The sequence below is a fragment of the Lissotriton helveticus genome, chromosome 3_1, assembly GCF_964261635.1.
Source record: "Lissotriton helveticus chromosome 3_1, aLisHel1.1, whole genome shotgun sequence".
Lineage (NCBI taxonomy): Eukaryota > Metazoa > Chordata > Amphibia > Caudata > Salamandridae > Lissotriton > Lissotriton helveticus.
In genome coordinates this window covers 409,693,687-409,711,979 of record NC_136061.1, presented here as the reverse complement: position 1 = coordinate 409,711,979, position 18,293 = coordinate 409,693,687, and the positions used below count along the sequence as shown (strand labels likewise).

Below are 18,293 nucleotides of genomic sequence, written 5' to 3'. Positions count from 1 at the left end.
TGTTCACTGGATTTGGAACCGCCGAATATGGCCTTGTATCAGACTTTAGACGTTCATTGCAGTGGTTCTAACAAAGTGTGTATAAGTCTTTGTGTATGACCCCTTAAGTGCTTCAGAGTTGCCCCCAGACTATCTCATCCATAAGGGGTTGCAACAGTAGAACTTTATTCACACAGACTGAATCTGCTGAATCAACCCATCTACTAATTAAAATCTAGAGGATGCTGAAGATCTACCATACAGATCCCCATGCTATGGAATGCCCTGCCGCAATACATTCAGGTACGTATTTCCCAATGTTTGTTATGGAAAATTGTTAAAACATGGTTGTTCTGCTGAGTTATTACATACTGTGCTGCTATACCCACTTCCCTCTCCTATAAGTTAATACCTATTGATGATTTATTTTGCAATTTTTGTGTTCCAGAAATAATAAAAACAAGTGAGATGCAAGCTATCCCTATTGGATATTCTCATTTTTCATTGTGAATTCATGAAACAGAATCCCAATATATACATAAATATTTATTGTCCTTTTTAAATGTAACAGACCAGAATCCATTTTTATTTTGGTTAACTGTCATTAAGAGCACCACTACTCTTAGGTGTGTGGGCGCTTTATATAAATTTACAATTAAAAGGTATAACATTAATTACACAAAAATACATAAAGGTGCACACAAAAGCTGCGGGAATGCAAATTTCCCCTGATGTGACTGGCCTCAAATGAGGGACTCCAAATGCAAATAGAACCAGCTGATAGCCTTGCAGCAGGTTTTTCTTGACCTCAAAGAGCACTCATGTCAGGACTTTAAGCCTGTAATTCTTACACTGAAGCTATCCAAATCCTCCATTGTACGTCTTAGATAATGTTCTGAAGAATCCTGGCAAAAAGGAATGTAGCTGTTTGATTCTGACCAAATGGCCTGGCATGACCTACACAGAGCGCTCTATACCACAGATCAGCATGTACCATAACAGAGGTACAAAAGTGGCATTACAAGAACACGCCACTTGAAGAGACTCCTGGAAAGATGCTTCTCAAATATATTTTGAAACCAAGAGTGTGCTGACACTATTCTCATCAAAATCACAGCCACCCGGAGCTGACCATGGAGAAAGCATAACTAACTGTAGCTTGACAAGAATTATAAATAGAAGCAAAAGATGTGCCAGAACCCAGTTTTACCATTTCTTTGTTGCCAAACTTTTATACTGGGCTCCAGCCATAGTAAGCTTCTTACTGCAAAGCCCATTACACTGGTCTATATTTAATCAATCACAAAAGACGATGAAGTAGATTACAAGTTGCTTTTCAGTAAGTGCCCATTATTTGTCAGGGAGGGAAGGCAGGGCCAAGTGATTCCAGAGGTAACACTTCGCAAGGGGACAATCACGGTAAAACCAGGCTACTGCAAGTATAACTGAGGCCAGTAAACAGCACAGGACAGGAAAGGAGAGAGACAAGAAAAAAGCAAGGGTGTACTGGTATATGAAGACTAGGTCTCTTGGTAGCTTAGGAAAAGCTCTTTGGACTGACTCCAGCAGATTGCTCATACAGTGAAGTCATAGTAAGGCCTTCTGTATAGAGACTTAGAGACTGTTTTACTCCGTGCTATGTGGACTAAGGATGAAAACAACACTGAGACAGGTACGACTCCAAAGAACTGGGCGCAGCAACGGAAGTCCTAGCCTTACCTGATTGGAACGGAGACCAAGCCAAAGGTAACAGAGGTAACTGTAAATGGATATGGACTGCAACAGGCCGTAGACCGAATTTTGAGTAGAACCGAAAACCAGATGGAAAGAATAACACGAACATGTGACAGACAAGACAGCAATCAGACAAGGAGAAAAACAAGACAAGGAATTAAGAAAAGGGCTTCAGAAATCAATACCCAGAATACAGGGATCAAGAGCAGGTTGTAACCAACAGGCACGAGAATAAGTGATGCCCCTTGGCATGCTGAAATAGGGAAGACAGAGTCCTACCTATAATAAGATTCACCAGAAGTCTCCTCTCCTGCTCTCATAGTAAGGTAAGGCATACAAGTACCATTTTTGCATTAGTGGTTGATAAGTAAACCCTGCAATGGAATCTGGAGTGGATCTGATTTCCAAGAGGGTATGAATACTGAAATTCAGCACAGGTTCCAAACTAGTATTCATGATGGCAGCAGGCTTGCAGAAGGTCTTCAAGAAGCACCACAAAATGGCAGGATCGGCCAATATTTCATCCTGTTTAGAATTTTCAAGGACATAGAAAAGCACTGGTAAAATTCAAATGACAAATTTTCCTGTCAGACGTATAATGTGTGTATTAAGACTCAGTGTCACTCTGTGGGCAGACATATGTGTTTTAAGGTGCTGCCAACTGTGAATACAAATTTTGGCCATACAACAAATCAGTTTGATATGTGAGGCAACTGGTATTCTGCCTACCACTGAGGAACATAACTGGGTGCTGATCTAAAACACTACTAAACAAAGTACTGGTATAATACGTTCCCTCTACAAGAATTATACCAAACCATAGGGATATCTGGATTGATACATGAAACATTTGTGGTGGATAGTAAAATAAAAGAAGTGATAGGTTGAACTTTACAATACAATAAAATGAAGGACCTTGATTGGATGGACATTAAAATAGAATTTAGTACAATAGGGACTGTAATCCTACATTGTACATAAAGACCATGAAGATAAATATAGATCAAAATTCGAATATAACCTTCTAGAATACACCACCACACAAAACACTCGTGGATTCTTAGCTTGTCTACACTAAAAGACAAGAACACAAAATCCCGCTTATCTCCAAAACTAAGAAATTTGTTAATTACTGTTGGTTTTGGTGAATATGTCTGTAAAAATTAATTAAAACCTAGGGTGGATAACAAGAGGAAGCGAAGTGAAAAAAATAAAGAATCTAGCACAGATGAACACAACTACCCAGCCTTCCTACTTCACTGAGAGCTGAGTGTACTACACTAATACATTATTCTAAAAACGTAGAATTGTATGCTTATATTTTCAGAACCTTTACCTATCATGTTCACACATTTCAGATAATGTGCATGACAAATCAAGTTACTCTCTCATAATAACTACACTGATAATAAATTAATATGACACTACTAGTGCTAGGGAATAAGATAATCACATGCATTCCTGATACATCACCGAGTCAACTTTAGATTGCTACTCGTGAACAGCGAGCTATTATCGGGGTTGCTTATTAGTGGTGAATACTCAAGAGGCTGAGTAAGTTATATCTTTTCTAACAAAGCTTTGACAGATGTCTTTTCCAGAATGCATCCTTCACGATTTACTTCAAAGCAACAGCAATTTCACATGACTATAAACTAAAGTGGTTAGTCAACATGTCTGGACTTTTTTTTACTGTACAATATGCCATATCCGGGTGTCCCAGGGCCTGAAGATGCTACTGAAAACTGGTTTCTACACATAGGATAACAGCAATGTATTGTGTTGTGTATATTGACCAACATCCAATGCTTAAGCCCATTTCACGTGATTCACATTGGGTCCGAATTTCCAGTTCCAGGGTTCCTCTGTTATGGTTTTTCTCTTTGGCCCCATCTCAATTTTCTCTCCACGACAGTTATAGCAGCACTTCATCTTTGGAGAACGTCAAGGCAATCATTAACTCACAGCTTGGAAAATGTATAATATAAAGTAGTTGGGTGGCTTCAATCCCCTAGACTCTTTTCTATGTCTGTTCTTCACATATATAAAGATGAATGGCAGAGATGTCCTTTGCTTCTTCAGTTTCATATGCTGATGAGGTGAAAAGGTCTGTTGAATTACTTCAAAAGGTCCAGTCAACGTGTTTACCCACAGCCAGATAATATTGCTGCTTCCGTACTGTTCCGGGAGGCATAGATGGGACCGGCTGACGAGTGTGCGGCAACTGTGGCAGCAATGAACACAAATTTTGCTCTTTCACCTGCGGAAGAGGAAACAGAATGAGGACTCTCAAGCAAGCAAGGTCAAAAGACAAACTGCCTGTATTGTAATCCATGTGCGAGAAAGTGTTTCACATAGACCGTCTTCAGTACAGTTTTACTCTTTCTGGAAATTCTTTATGCCCTTTTCACAAAGATTTTATTTAACATCATGACTAAGTCAAGAGTAATACAACAGTAAGTCACAGCCAAGAGTACTAAATCACAAATAAATCCTTGTGAAGTGGGTCCTTTGTGTGCTCTGCCTCTCCCCTCTAAATATAGTTTTATGTGTTGCCCTACATCCCACATAGTCGGACATTTTAGACCGCAAACACAAAATGTCTACTGAGGCTGAGAATAAGCCTAGAAATGAATTAGAAAAATGATATCATTTCATCGGCCCTCACACACTCGATAGATGAATGCTTGAAATTACTAATACTAATCGGTTTTACCATCATCCTGTCGCTACACCAAAAAATATTTATTCCCTGCTGCTATGTATATGTTCATAGAACTGTCCAACAAAACATCCATCACTTCACTGGGGTCTTCGTTCTGCTGTGTGGGGAAAATTTGAACTCTGGCCTGAATATAGATTACAAGCTGAACAGCAAGTTTCCATCCAGCAGTTCTCCCTGCACACATTCCTGCAAAACGCACAGGTAAATCCTTCTAGTATTACCTAGTAGATGTCCGGAGGTACTTGAGTGGACCAAAAAGGCCAAAAGGTAAAGAATTTGGATGCGATAAAACTGCCTAGGCATCACTGAACAACCTTGACGTGCTTTCGCAAGTAGTGCCAGACACTTGCAATGCTGTAGAGCAGTGGTTCCCAAACCTTTTCGACCCGCGGCTCCCTTGACCCATTGGCCACTTCCCGTGGCTCCACACCGTTAATTTTTTTGGAGGGTGGGGGGGAGGGGGATGAGAGCCCGGCCTGATGAGCACTTGCATTTTTCTCCCTGAAAATAATTGTGATGAAGGTATTATAATCATATACGCAGGGTGTTTTGTATTACTAAGGCATCGCCTCTAATAAAATATTCCTAGTTACACTTCTTTGTCCACGTCTTTTTTAGAGTACCCTCTCAAACTTTTTTATCTCACTTACAGTGCTAGAGGGCACCCCTATGCATGTAGGCCCCACTGCCAAAGTCTTTCTGCGCTTGAAGAATATTTGCATGCACTTCCATTTCTACCCACAGTTTTATTTTTGTTGTCTCCTCCCTAAAATTGCTTCCAAATCAATGCAAGCCAAATAAATTCCTGATTTTTTTTAAACAGCTCTCTTTCTTGCTTCCAAATGTTGGCATTATGCCCTATATGGTGTTTTACTCCCCTGTGCTCAAGGAGAGTGCAGGCATGTCTGGAAATGTGTGTGTACTGGGAGGAATGTGTACTGGAAGTACCTATGTTTTAAGTACAAATGTCAATACTTAATAATACTTGATGTGTTTATTATCAGGACAACTGTACTTTCCTGATAATATGCATTGGCGTTAAACGCATTTGGAAAAAACGAAACTATTAACGAGTCTAACAAAATAAATCAGGCATCTTCCGCTTACTTTGGGAGTGTTGGAACATGGAGATCCAGTGAAATATGGAGGTCATCTCCCTCGAAATGCTATCAATTGAGCACTACGTTTACAGCTTTCGGCATGTATCTTGCACATCATTGACATCATGCGTTTAATTCTAATTAGTTTAACTGAAGCCAACAGACCCTTCAACATTAAATGCATTAAAGTGCTTGGTGCACAGCTCCCCTGGCTAGGTGGACGGCTCCCCAAGGAGCCACGTGCACAATTTGGGAACCACTGCTTTAGGGGATACCCAGATACAGTGCTCCTAATCCGACACCATTTACAAGAACCAAATGCACACCATACTTTCTAACAATCATCTACTGGTATGTGCATGCTATTTGAAAACTCAGTCCCTTGGTATGGTCATTTATTGCAAATGTATTTATGATTTGGGGAATAAACTGTAACTTGTCAGAAATTTTTTCTTGCATAACCAGGCTGTTCAAGAACCCAGTAAGAGACCTGTATCTGTTTTTATAGTTCATTTTAGTATATTAAAGTTGAAAACTTCGGTCTATATTATATAAACCCCCCTCTTGCACAGCGCTCCATTATTTTACAGCTGAGTTTGCGCTAAAAGTACGCACAATAGAGGGTAGCTGTGATCTTGTAATGCTTATGATGCACACCTTTCTTCTCCATAATGTAGTGCGGTGGTGCAGACCGGGCTTACCACTATTAACTGATATTGCTCTGCTTCTTGGTTGGTCCCTGATAATCTGAACAAAATATGGACCAGCAAGGGCCACACTGCTGTATAACATTATGCAGAAGGGAAGCATGGGACATGCACAGGAGAAGATGGTAGTGGCAGGCAGTAAGAAATATCCTAGCTTAGGAAACCAAAACAAATGCTCACTTTTAGAAACCTTTTTTTGATACTCAATTTTATTGGTTTTATGACAACAAAATGAACGGTACAGAATTGTGATACAACAAGAGACAGCATGATACATTATCATGATTTTCCCTGCGAGGGCCATCCAGCACACAAGAAAACAGTATTGCCCCTCGGAGCTTACCCACCATGAGCTACATAATCTCAGCCTATCAAGCCCAGCCACTTGCCCCATAAGCGTTAGTGTTTGGCCGGGCAGCCTCTGGCCTGAAACATTTCTTTCCTGTGTGGCACACCAATCCACTACTTTATGCCATTTCACAAGAGAAGGAGATGTCAAGCTCTTCCAGGCTGTCACAATGTCTCTTTTGGCCACTATACAGGCTGTCCCCAGGAACAATCTGTCAGCACAGGAGCCATCCAACCCCTCCATCACCCTAGGAGAAGGGCAAGAGGACTAAGGGGGACCCACCAGCCCAGGGCGCCACTTCGCTCTGCCACAATCAAAGCCCTGTAGTCAGAAATGATGACGCAGGACCAAACCATGTGATAGAAGTCGGATGGCTCCGCCTCACATCGCGGGCACATGGGAGTGGGGAGAATACCGCTTTGTGCAATCGTTAGGTGAGGTATGCAAAGTGGAGGCTAGTAAATTTGAATGAGGTGGAGTCTGGCCGATACAGTGAGTTCTCTAGGGGCCATCAATGCATCTCTCCAGTCATCCTCATCTAGAGGGCCCACCCATTTCTCCCACCGGGCCTTAAGGGAGTCTACTGTTGACAGAGTATTGGTAATTAGAGATCAGTAGATTTGTGATATTCCCTCCTTCTGTAGGTACCCATAAGGAGTTTAGCCTCCTGCGGACTGAATTCTGGGATTGCTGTACGGATGGGGAAGTGGAAGGTAAGGGCATGTCGAAATTGGAGGTACTTGTGAAATTGGTTAGAGTGTATAGAGTATGCATGCTGGAGTTCTTGGAACAAAGGCAGGTGCTCACCCCTCCATACATCCCCCAGTTGAGTGATTCCTATTAAGTCCCTGCGCTGGAAACCCACCAGTGTCCATCCTCCCGCACTCAGGTGCCATACGAAAGGGGTGTCTGAAGTGTAATTTTGGCATCCCAGTGGGTGTGTCACAGCATAAAGAGCCACGCAAGGAGGGCTGTGCGAGTGACTGCTGGCAGGGCCTGAGGAATTGGAGCCCCATAAAGCATGGCCTGGATCCGGATTGAACTCTAGGTGCTTCAGCTCCGGCCTGTAAGCCGGATCCGACCAGCCCCCATTATGCCAGTCATGGATCACCAGGAGACGGGTGGCGAGACAGTACAGGTAGGGATTTGTCACTCCCATGCCCCCATCGTATGGGACCTGCTGACAACACTGGAGGGCCAGTCGTGGTCTCGAGCCAACCCAGAGGAAGGTCGTGATCACCCATCTAGTCCCCAGAACCAACTGCGGGCGAGATGAAGCGGAAAATTTTGAAGGACATACAGGAGACGCACCCGAATCATCATTTTGAAGAGGGTCATTCTGCCAAGGGGGTTGAGGGGAAGGGATTGCCAACAACAGAGGTCGCCTTTTGTGCGTTCGAACAACGGGGTGATGTTGAGGGACCAAGTCAGCTCTGGAAGCAGCGCCACCCAGATACCAAGATATTTGAATGAGAGTCATCTCAGGGGGATTGTTGTTTGCCAATCCACACACTACCTGGAGGTGTGGAGGGGGACCAGGGTAGATACGCCGGGGAAAGGCACAGGCCTGCCGCCCTCTCGAAGGATTGGAGAATCTGGAGACAGCACAGTCCGGATTGGGCTGGGTTGGCCAAGAAAAGCAGGACATTGTCTGCATATAGGGCAATCCAGCCCTCGTGGGACCCCGCCAGCGCCACCCCTCTATCCGCTCGTCGGTCTGAATAAGACAAGCCAAAGGTTCTATTGCTAGAGCAAATAAGAGAGGGGAGAGCGGGCATCCCGGTCAGATTCCCCTAGTTACGGAGAAGGCCTCCCATAGTGCCCGTTTATGAGGACCCTGGCAGATGTATGAGAGTAGAGAACCCCCACCAGTTTCTGATACTGGGGGCCAAAGCTTGCCCTTTCCACTACACACCCCAAGTAGTTCCAGTCACCGTATCAAAGGCCTTCTCGAAGTCGAGGAGGACCTGCGCTAAGTATGGGGGGAGAAGTTGTCAGTGCACAAGGGCCACGTGGAGACGCCTCAGACAGTGCCTCGTGGCACGTTGTGGCATGAAGTCACATTGGTCTGGGTGTATAAGGGTGTGAATCAATCGTTGCACTGAGGTAGCAAGGATTGTTGCATGAATTTTGATCTCAGTATTGATCAGAGAGATGGAGCGGTAATTGGAACAGGAGGCGGAGGGGGGGTCTGTTTTGGGTACGACTACGATTGTGGCAGTATCTGTGAAGCAGGGGAAGGTGCCACACTCCATAACTTCCTCAAACAAGGAGTGGAGTTGCGGGATTAAGATTTCCCGAAACACCGCAAAATATTCAGCGGGGAGACCATCTGGGCCAGAGATCTTACCAGTCGCAAGTGAAGAGATTGCTTCACCAATTTTCTCAACCATTATGGGTTCGTCCAGGGCCTCAAAGTCTCCCACTCAGAGTTGCGGGAGAGGGACACCCTGTAGGAAGAGGGAGCTGGTGACAGGCGTGTGTGAGGAATCTGCTGAGTAAAGCGCTGCATAGTAGTTCGCGAAGTCTGCATGATTTCAGCAGGGGAGTGGAAAATTTGCCCTTGCAGGTCCTGGATTTCCAGAACTATCCGGTTGGCCAGGGGACGGGCAACGAGCCAATGAAGCAGCTTACCATTCTTGTTCCCCCACCCATAGACCCGGGCCACCAAGGTTCGCCATATCAATTTAGCAGATTCGAGGGAGATGGCTTTGATCTCTTCAGAAATTAGTTGGAGCTGCCGGAACTCTGCCTCTCCACCTGTTGCGGCTGTCACCATCTCTAGGCGAAGGGCCTTGGCCTCAAGCTGGGAGAGATGGTGATCCTGGTCTTGCCGCCTCTGTTTGAAGAACCCCTAGGCATATACCCGTATCGTGGCTTTCCCTACCTCCCATAGTGTTCCACGCTGTTGGACAGTGCCCTTGTTAGTGTGGCAGTAGTGTTTCACTTCTCCCTCAATCCCCACTTGTATTCTTGCTGTTGGAGGAAACAGGCGTTTAGCCTCCATATAGAGTGTAGGGCTCCTGTGGAGCCCCCAAGTCGTAGGAAGAGCGGGGAGTGGTCTGAGACGTCACATGCGAGGATCTGGACCTTCGGCAATGGTCCTACAGTCCAGTGCCGGCATAAAAAACGAGGTCTATTCGGGAGTGGGTATGGTGCGCGGCGTATATATGTGCATCTTGTAGTGTTCTAAGGTGCCAGGTGTGCCAGACATCGCAAAGGCCCAATCTAGAGGCTCAATCCGCAAGTCGCTTAGCACTCATTGTTCTATGGGAGGATGGTGTACCAGTCACTTTTAGAAAACTTAGGGGAACTTTTTCTTGTGACTGCTCACCTTCTGTATCCTTTGCCTTTTTACGATTCCCAACTTGTGAGGATTCAGAAACTGACTTAATTCTTCGATCTTTTATCTACCACAAAAAGATTGCACATATGGGTATAAAGAGAATTAATCAAAAGCAGGTTCCTCTGAAAAGCCAGTAGGGCACAGAAAATGTATGCATCCCCAAGAGCTAGGACATGGTACATCGACCTCTGGCTCAGAGAGACTTTTATGTTTTTTTTTTCTATTTCTATGGCGCATACCAAACATAAATGGAAGAACATAGGGACAGAAATTGAGTTAAATCTAAATGTGAAATAATGCACTGACCACTAGAGAGAAAGTTTAGGAATTTATGCCTTCTCTGATGTCACTTCCTCATACAGAATGCTAAGATGCCAAATGATGAAATGAAAACTGGGAGGATGTTCGACAACTTCTAGGCCTTAACCCTGAATCTGTGGTCTTTCCTCTCTTTGAACTTTGATTTGCAGCTTGCCACTAGACACTCTCAGCTCCATCCGATGCCGTATTCTGGCATGAACAAGCAGGTGTGTTCAATATTTTCCTACAACAAAGGAGAGACTGTTCAGATCATAAGGAAAAAGAGAGAATTTCATGCTCAGGCAGCCACCCTTGAGAAGGCATGGTCACCAAAGGAGATATTTCCAACTCTCTGGACCTCCAGAAGGAAGTGGGCGTCCCCACATGGGGTTGTGCCACCTGAATCTAAGAGAAATAAAGTCTGGAAATGATGAAAAGCTTTCTGTACAATGATCCGGCTAGGGATTGGGAAGCCAATGGAGTACTTATGGAGTAATCTTAAAGCAGTGAGCCATGCTGCTTCTTTCGAGTTCCAAATAAGCCTGGTGACTGTATTTGGATAAGCTGAAGTTGATTCAGGTCAGCAAAAGGAAAGTTTTGTCGTGGAGCTTTCAAGTGAAATAAAACAGGATGGAGACAACTTATTTGTCTAGCGATAGCCCGAGGAGCCCACGTAAATCAAGAGACATGGAATCATATTTCCCAAGTCCCAGAATCAAACTTATAGGCAAACTGTGAACCACCTGAAGGTAAAATATCTGTAATGCCAGCTGTCAAGATAGAGGGGAATTTACATAATTCAACTTCACTTTCATCAAAGATCCCACGAAACGTTTTGCTTTATGCTGATTCCTATTGCTAAATGGAACGGCATGAGGCAGCTGGATAAAGGTGGCTATAAGAACTGTCCCAAGTGGATGTGTGATCTACTGTCCGATCGACACACTTTTTCCAGGCGCCGCTACTCTACTACACTTCACAGAGACATTTCCATCTGACTATGTCACTGGAAAATTGACATGCCTCATAGAACAGTATTAACTACTGCTTTAAGAACCCCGTTTGCCTCCGGAAAAGAAACAAACTTTGTACACCCAGATCAACGAAAAACCAGCATGCACTACATCAGAACCAGATACTCTGACTTCATGTACAGGCTTTTTTCAACCCATATATGAACTAAAATAAAACCACAGTTTCTACAATAAAGCGAACACCCTAGAGGAGTTTGAAATCCAACCCCCGGGAGGCCACAAATTTAATGTAGACAAAGGGGTGCAATAAAGCCAACCATTTCCTTTTACAAACATGTTTTTAAGTCTTTGAAGTGTAATGTCCCTTTCCCTACTGGTGTGTCTTACAGCGAGTGTGATCTTTAGGGTACAAGGAAGACAGAAGGTGTGTGTATATTAGTGCTTTTGTATATCTGTCTTTTGTGTCACTTTTGTGAGCCCTTTGAGGGGACGGGGTGTTAGAATGATGTACAAGATGGGACAAGAGCTCCGACCTTAAAGGGTATAGAGAAAGGGTCCTCAAACTTAAAATAAAGATGGTAAATCATAAGAGGATTCTACAACGTGAAATTCATTTTGTGGCCTCAGTAGGGTTGGATTTTAAAACTTTCAAGTTCTTTGAAGTAACTTTGTTGCAAATATTGGTAAATGTATTGAATAGATGGGTTGAAAAAAAGCAACCACTTCAAGACAGAATATCTAGCACTGATTTAGAGCTGCCGCGTGTTTCTTTAGTCAGGGCTGATGAAACGTCTTTCCCTTTCCAGGAAGCAAACAGGGTTCTTGAAGCAATGCTTATCACAGTTCTATAAGACATGTCAATCTTCTAATGCCTGCCTGCTGAGAGAATCAAACACTCTCTAAACCTATGCCTCCCCGTCAATAGTGAACTGTGGGTCAAAGATTAAAGCTGTCCAGAATTTGATACTGCCCTGCCTGAGCCTGGTCAGGCAGGACAATATCTCATGGTGGTCTGAAGTCATTTGTCTTTTAGCGCTAAAGATGTTGTCTATGGCAGAATATTTGTAAGTAGTTTCATCAATTTTACATTATTTAGCATAAGCGTATACAGTTCCATTTGAGTAACATATTTGATAAGATATACAGCACAACTTAGGAATTAAAACAATGTTCATCTGTCGGCTGCTGTCATGCTTATCTTAAACAAAGAGAACAAGGGAGGGTTGATAACTAAGGGAGCAACTGGAGGAAGAGAAACATGTAAAAGGGAGGAATGATGAGCAGGTAACTCACACTTTATAAGGTCACTCAATGCTGCAATATTTACCCCAACTTCCCCATAATTGTTATACTTTTCACTGCACCCTTTACTTTCGTGTATCTCCTTTTTGGCCAGCATGCACCAATGCACATTGATCTGACAGTCTGATACAGTTGGAGTGTCTCTACTGCCCCACTGTCCTGCACTATCTCTCCTTGCCCCCACTAGACCCACGTTACAAAATATTTGCGTGTCCCCGGGAGCAGTATCTTCCACCTACATTCCTACAATGTAGAATCTGGGGTTTGCATCCAATGCGATATTCGCTATTTATTTGTACACTCCTGCCCAGAACCTCTATTATTTGGGGGAAGTACAAATTATGTGGTAAAACAATCCTTCACAGCATCCTCTCAGACTAACAGCCACATGCATCATGCTAAAAACCGGTCGCAAACGGGCAGATTCTCAGAATCTGCCCCTTTGCAACCGTTATTTTTGCATTTGGGATGCATCATCCCAAATGCAAAAATCGCAATTTAAGGAATCCCAAATTGAGATTCCTTAAATGCAATGCATCAAAAGTAAAAAAATTAGCGATTTCGCTAATAGGAGTAGCAAATTACCATGAAGTTCAACTTCATGGTAATTTGCAAAAACTTTGAAAAATGCACTTTTGTGCATTTTTCAAAGTTTCATGTTGCGCACACACATGCCCTAAGGGCATGTGAGTGCGCTACATATGTGCACAGATCAATTTCAGGGGTTCAACAGGGTGTCCTTTGGACACCCCTGCACCCTTGAAATTGCATTCTCAATTTGCGATTCGCTAATTGCGATTCGCAAATTGAGAATGTCTTCCCATTCATTCCTATGGGCCTCTAGGCCCATAGGAATGAATGGGGAGGTATTCCATATTTGCGACTCGCAATTTGCGAGTCGCAATTAAGGAATATTAAGAAATCGCAATTTTTTTTAGCGATTTCTTAATGCATAGCCTTTTGCTATTCCTTATTAGCGAATCCTTATTTTTCGCTAATAAGGAATCGCAAATGGCACAGTTGATGCATGTGGGCCATAATCCTTTTCTATCCTTCCAAACCTTACCATTTAAACTCTCGTAAATAAGATCTGAGCAATATTTTGAGCTGGTTTGATAGTGACTTCTCTAGGGTGCTGGATTTCGTCTTCCCGTAGCTAGTTCTCCATAGCCCTAGGTTTTTGTCCCACTTCCCCCTAAGCCTGGAGAGCAATGGAAAATCATTATAATACCTAATGTACACACACAGCTTAATAAAATACACCACTGCCAAGGCCTGCCCTTCCCTTAAAAGGTCTAAAAAGTCAGCATCTAAACGAAATCACTGTGGTGCCCTGCTAGTAGATAACCACTCCAGAAGGACTTAACATTTGTTTACAAAAATGCTCTCTGCCTTGCCGCCCACATGATCCTTTGGCTGAACTAAGAAAATGTATGTTGGTATGAACAGACTTTAAAATCACCCAAAACTTCAGAGTTCCGCAAAGGTTGTTAGCTCGTGCCTACCCTGAAGGACAGAAACATCTTTGCAGTGGAAGCATTAACTCAATTAACTACTGTAACAGCTCAATGCATGTAGCAAGTCAGTGCATTCCAATAGACTACTTGTCACTATACCAACGAGAGACTGTAATATTTAAAAGAAGATTTCACTTGATCATGGCACTTTTAAAGCATTTGAATTTACAGCGTACAAATAGTTGACTCTTAAAGCAATCTAACTATAACGCACTGAACTCACACTAGATGTGTCAAACTTTTGGCCATGTAAAAATAGGTAATGCCACCTAAAAGCGTACCTGTTTAAAGAAGGCATGGTTCAGCAAACAGCTCGCTGAAGGCCTGTAAAAGAAAGCAGTGTATAGAATTAAAAAAAAACATATCCATAGTAAAAGAAGCATAGCCTTAGGATAGATTTCTAACCATGCATGACATTCAAACCTGCAAACAGCTCTCCTAAAGTATCTTGTGTATGTAATGCCAGTAAATCCTATCGTGCAAACACTATTGATAATACTTTTTCAGCTTATAATGGTGCTGTAAGCTACAAGTTGTATTATAACAACATTGAACTGTACTTATTTAATCCATTTAGGATTCAACCTTTTCGAAACTTAAAAGGTGGCATGTGCACTGATCCCTTCAAAATGCCATCTATCTACAGAGATATTTTGCCAACTTATTATCCTTAAAAACTTTAAAAGGCTTGATCTGCATATCATATAAGATGATAACCTTGTGCGTGCCATCGTAGTCAATGAGCGAAATCTGGAATCTTCATTGTTTAGAATAGGATTGAGGGTCATGGATAGAACGAAATCTCTGTCAGCGTCTAGAAATTTGGATTCCTTTGCCTTTAGAGAGAGGACCATGGCACATTTAAATCATGGACGAAGAATAGAGACCGAGTTTCTTCACAGCAATAGGAAGAGACTATCTCGTACCGTTTCATTGCCTTGTGTCTTTGAGAACAAAGTAACAGCTGCAGGAGACTTTCAAGTAGACCAACAGAGGATGGAAACAGTCAGTTGTGACCAGAGTTGACCTGTGTATATGGAACATGTAAAGAGGCTACCATAAAGTCTGAGCTAACTACCATTCCAATAGAAGTGTAGAATATATACAGAAAATCACAGCAAGGTGAAGACTCAGGCAACACCACGTAAGGTATAAAAAGATGCCAGAAACCAACTCTGGCCCATGGTTGTTCTGAAGCAGCGTCTATTTAAACTGCCAATAGGTATACTAGTGAAGTGGTAATTTATCTTCCTGCACAAGTTTACCTTATTGCTCAAAGATTCTGTGACGTAAGTACCATATCCATCACTACATTATAATGCATTAACCTTCAGGGACTACCTGTGCTGCTGCTGCCCATTGTTAAAACATGTTGCAGGTAACAGGACAGCTTTGTACACTACTGTCTTACTTACACAAACAATAATGAGCTGTATAGACTTGTACGCTATTTAGGCGTAACTGGGTGCACACCGGAGCACAGAAAAGAGAAAATGAAAACATCCTATAGCCATCAAATGGCTGTGGCAACAGCCTTTTCAATTTAAATAATGTGTTGATTTTGAGTATGGTTGAGAGAGTTAGCGCCAAAGAATGACATTAGGAAGTAGATGAGGACAGAAGGTGACGATAACATGTAAAACAGACTTGTCAGCATTGTGTCAAGAAATGTTGGCTGATGATTAGATGAAATGCAGTAATGTTTAAATTACGAATAGCTTCGCTCCATGGAGCTGGGTTTTTCATAAGAGAGGGGGGTTCTGTTAATTGGCTGGTGACTGTTCTGTGTGCTTTGAACTTAAGGATGATATGCAGTAACCATGTCCAATGTAGCTGTAGCTCTTTAGAAACTATAACATGGGAGAATGGCAGTGTAGGAAGGGAGGGCTCCACGCCTTGAGGTCATGAACGGAGGAGTGCGAGTGCAGGTGGTATTACCTATATGTGGTTGAGCATCACTGGGCTTACGTTGTGAGATAATCCACTGCTTATGCTACACAAGACCCAAGGTCCAGACAAACCGAAAACTGGAAACAAATGAAACTGCTTATGATCTATCAGAGGAATCATCTACAGAATTTGGGGATAAAGTTTTAATAACAAGAGTACTGAACCACTGACATCAACATATCCGTAAAGTAGACGCATCGTGATAAACATGGCTTCTGGTCTTATTTAAGAACCCTTCAGCCCTCTAGACGTCTTTTACTTCAATGTCACAGAAGAATGTCCCGATATGCTTTCATAATCATAGAGCCAACAGTGCCCAACACTTGACCAGTAAACCATTTGCATTAGGTAAATTATGTCCAAGTTATTTGAGTGATGCACTGCTTCAAAGGTCTGGATTTGTTATTAGACAAAATGCCATATCTCCATAAACTGTTAGAATCAGGAGAGATGACAGGTGCAAGCACTTGTGCACGTGATAAAGTCTGTAGCTTGTACTTAATAAATAATTTGGTGGCTGCACCTAAGAGGTATTAGTGAACTTTAAAGCAAACAACTAGCAAGGCGTCTTGAGAATCTTCAGAGATGCCACTAATCACCTCTGAAAACCTGAACAGTTTAAAATAAAAATGGAGAAAACAGTCAGGAACACAAACCTGCAGTAGATGTTTTGCTATCTGGTCTAGATAGTTACTTTCAAGAAAATGCTGAATAAGCGAGGCTCATAAAAGTTATACCAGCAAGAATGACAAACTGAAGCTGGCGATGGACAAGCACCACTACCGTGTGTCAGGTGAGAAATATGTTGGATATGTTCCACCGGAGAACAGTATTACAGATGTTTCTTTGCATGTAGCAACACTACGCATAGGGCCCAGCCAGCCACGAGCATTTGGTTTCTTTTCTACTACAGTGGATTTGATCCAAATCTGCTCAAATACAAAAGTGTTTGAATAAACTTACAGAAGGTTGTCCTCTGACCTCAGACAACAGAATTCTAAACTTCCTCCTCACAACCCATAACCAAGTTTGGAAGCATGTTGATAAAACATGTGCTGCAGAGAGAAAGAAGCTGATCAAGACACTGACAACTGCATTGGTAATGTATTTCCACGACCTATGGCATGGGACCCCCACTTTTGAAGTGGAGTTGTAATATTGTAAGAAATCCAGCCCGCTACACACACTGAGCAGTACTGATCAATAAGCGTCTCCCATGCTGGGGCCAGTGACTTCACCCAAACCTTTACTGCCGTTTCTTGTCTTGCTTGTACGCCAAGTAATTTGTCCTAGTTTTTCTTACATGTGTTGGTCTCCAATGAATGGTTGAGCAATTTTGTTTGCTTTTTTCATGCTTTTCGTCTCTCTGCCATTGAGCCTTAATATACAAATGTCTAGCAAAACCTATATTTAGAACTTCTGAATCATCTTAGTACTTGTCAATGAGAAAGAGTCATTGTTTAAGGCAAGGCAATAATTGCCCTGGGTATGTCAATTAAAAATTATATGCGAAGGCAAAAGCATGGGTCGGACAGCATAAAATCTATGCACCCATTTAGAAAGTCTAAGTTTGAAGAATTTTGGTCAGTCGAGGGTAAACATTGGGTCCCATATGGGATAAGATTCTGTCCACAGTCGAAAAAGGCAATTTGTCTGATCTTGTTATCCTCAACAAGTTGTCTAACTTCACCAGATTTGTCCCTTGTGTTTACTGAAAAACAGAAGATGTGTGCACCTCCCTGCTTCACTTCAAATTCTTTCTCACTAACAATGAAGCTACAAGCCCTGCCTTTAGGTATCTCTGTGAGCCACACTACTATGAAATATGCCCCTGTGATGACGCTAGTATGAAATAGTTCCTTATTAGTGTTCTCTGCCACTTCTATGGTGATTGTATGTAAGGTGCTTTTTAGTGCGATACATAGCAAGAACTTATTAGTGGGCCTGTGAGGTGTAGATGAACAGATGGCAGGAACACATTTAAACATAATGGATACCAGGGTCTTTCTGTTCGCCAAATGGTACTTCCTGAAATTCCACTACTGCATAACTCATTTCCCTGATTTACACGGCCACCTTGACACATCTGCAAACTGACATAAAACCTTGGACCTGATTCTTAAGGCAATTAGTATATCTGCATCCAGAAGTTTTCTAATCTCACATCGATGTAAATTTACAGTTCAGTAAGACATAAAGGTCTTCCAGATCACACCTGGAAATCTGCTCTGGTCACCGCTGAATGGTGCATCATAATGGACAAGTTTTGTGAATTCCATTTTCGCATGCGAGAATATAAATGTGTATTTT

General features: G+C 42.5%; 1 protein-coding gene across 2 annotated transcripts in view; it reads right to left on the bottom strand.

Annotated features, from left to right (window-relative positions):
- Nucleotides 1-512: 512 nt before the first annotated feature.
- Nucleotides 513-18,293, bottom strand: part of STRADB (STE20 related adaptor beta) — a 181,768-nt gene continuing 163,987 nt past the window's right edge. The window contains exons 11-12 of one of the 2 annotated variants that reach the window (XM_078680220.1): nucleotides 14,315-14,357; nucleotides 513-3,973 (exon numbers count right to left, since the gene is read on the bottom strand). In XM_078680220.1, the coding sequence (XP_078536346.1) occupies nucleotides 3,836-3,973; nucleotides 14,315-14,357 (181 nt within the window). In that variant the 3' untranslated portion in view covers nucleotides 513-3,835. The remainder of the gene's footprint in view (nucleotides 3,974-14,314; nucleotides 14,358-18,293) is intronic. The other variant, XM_078680221.1, reaches the window with a different exon arrangement.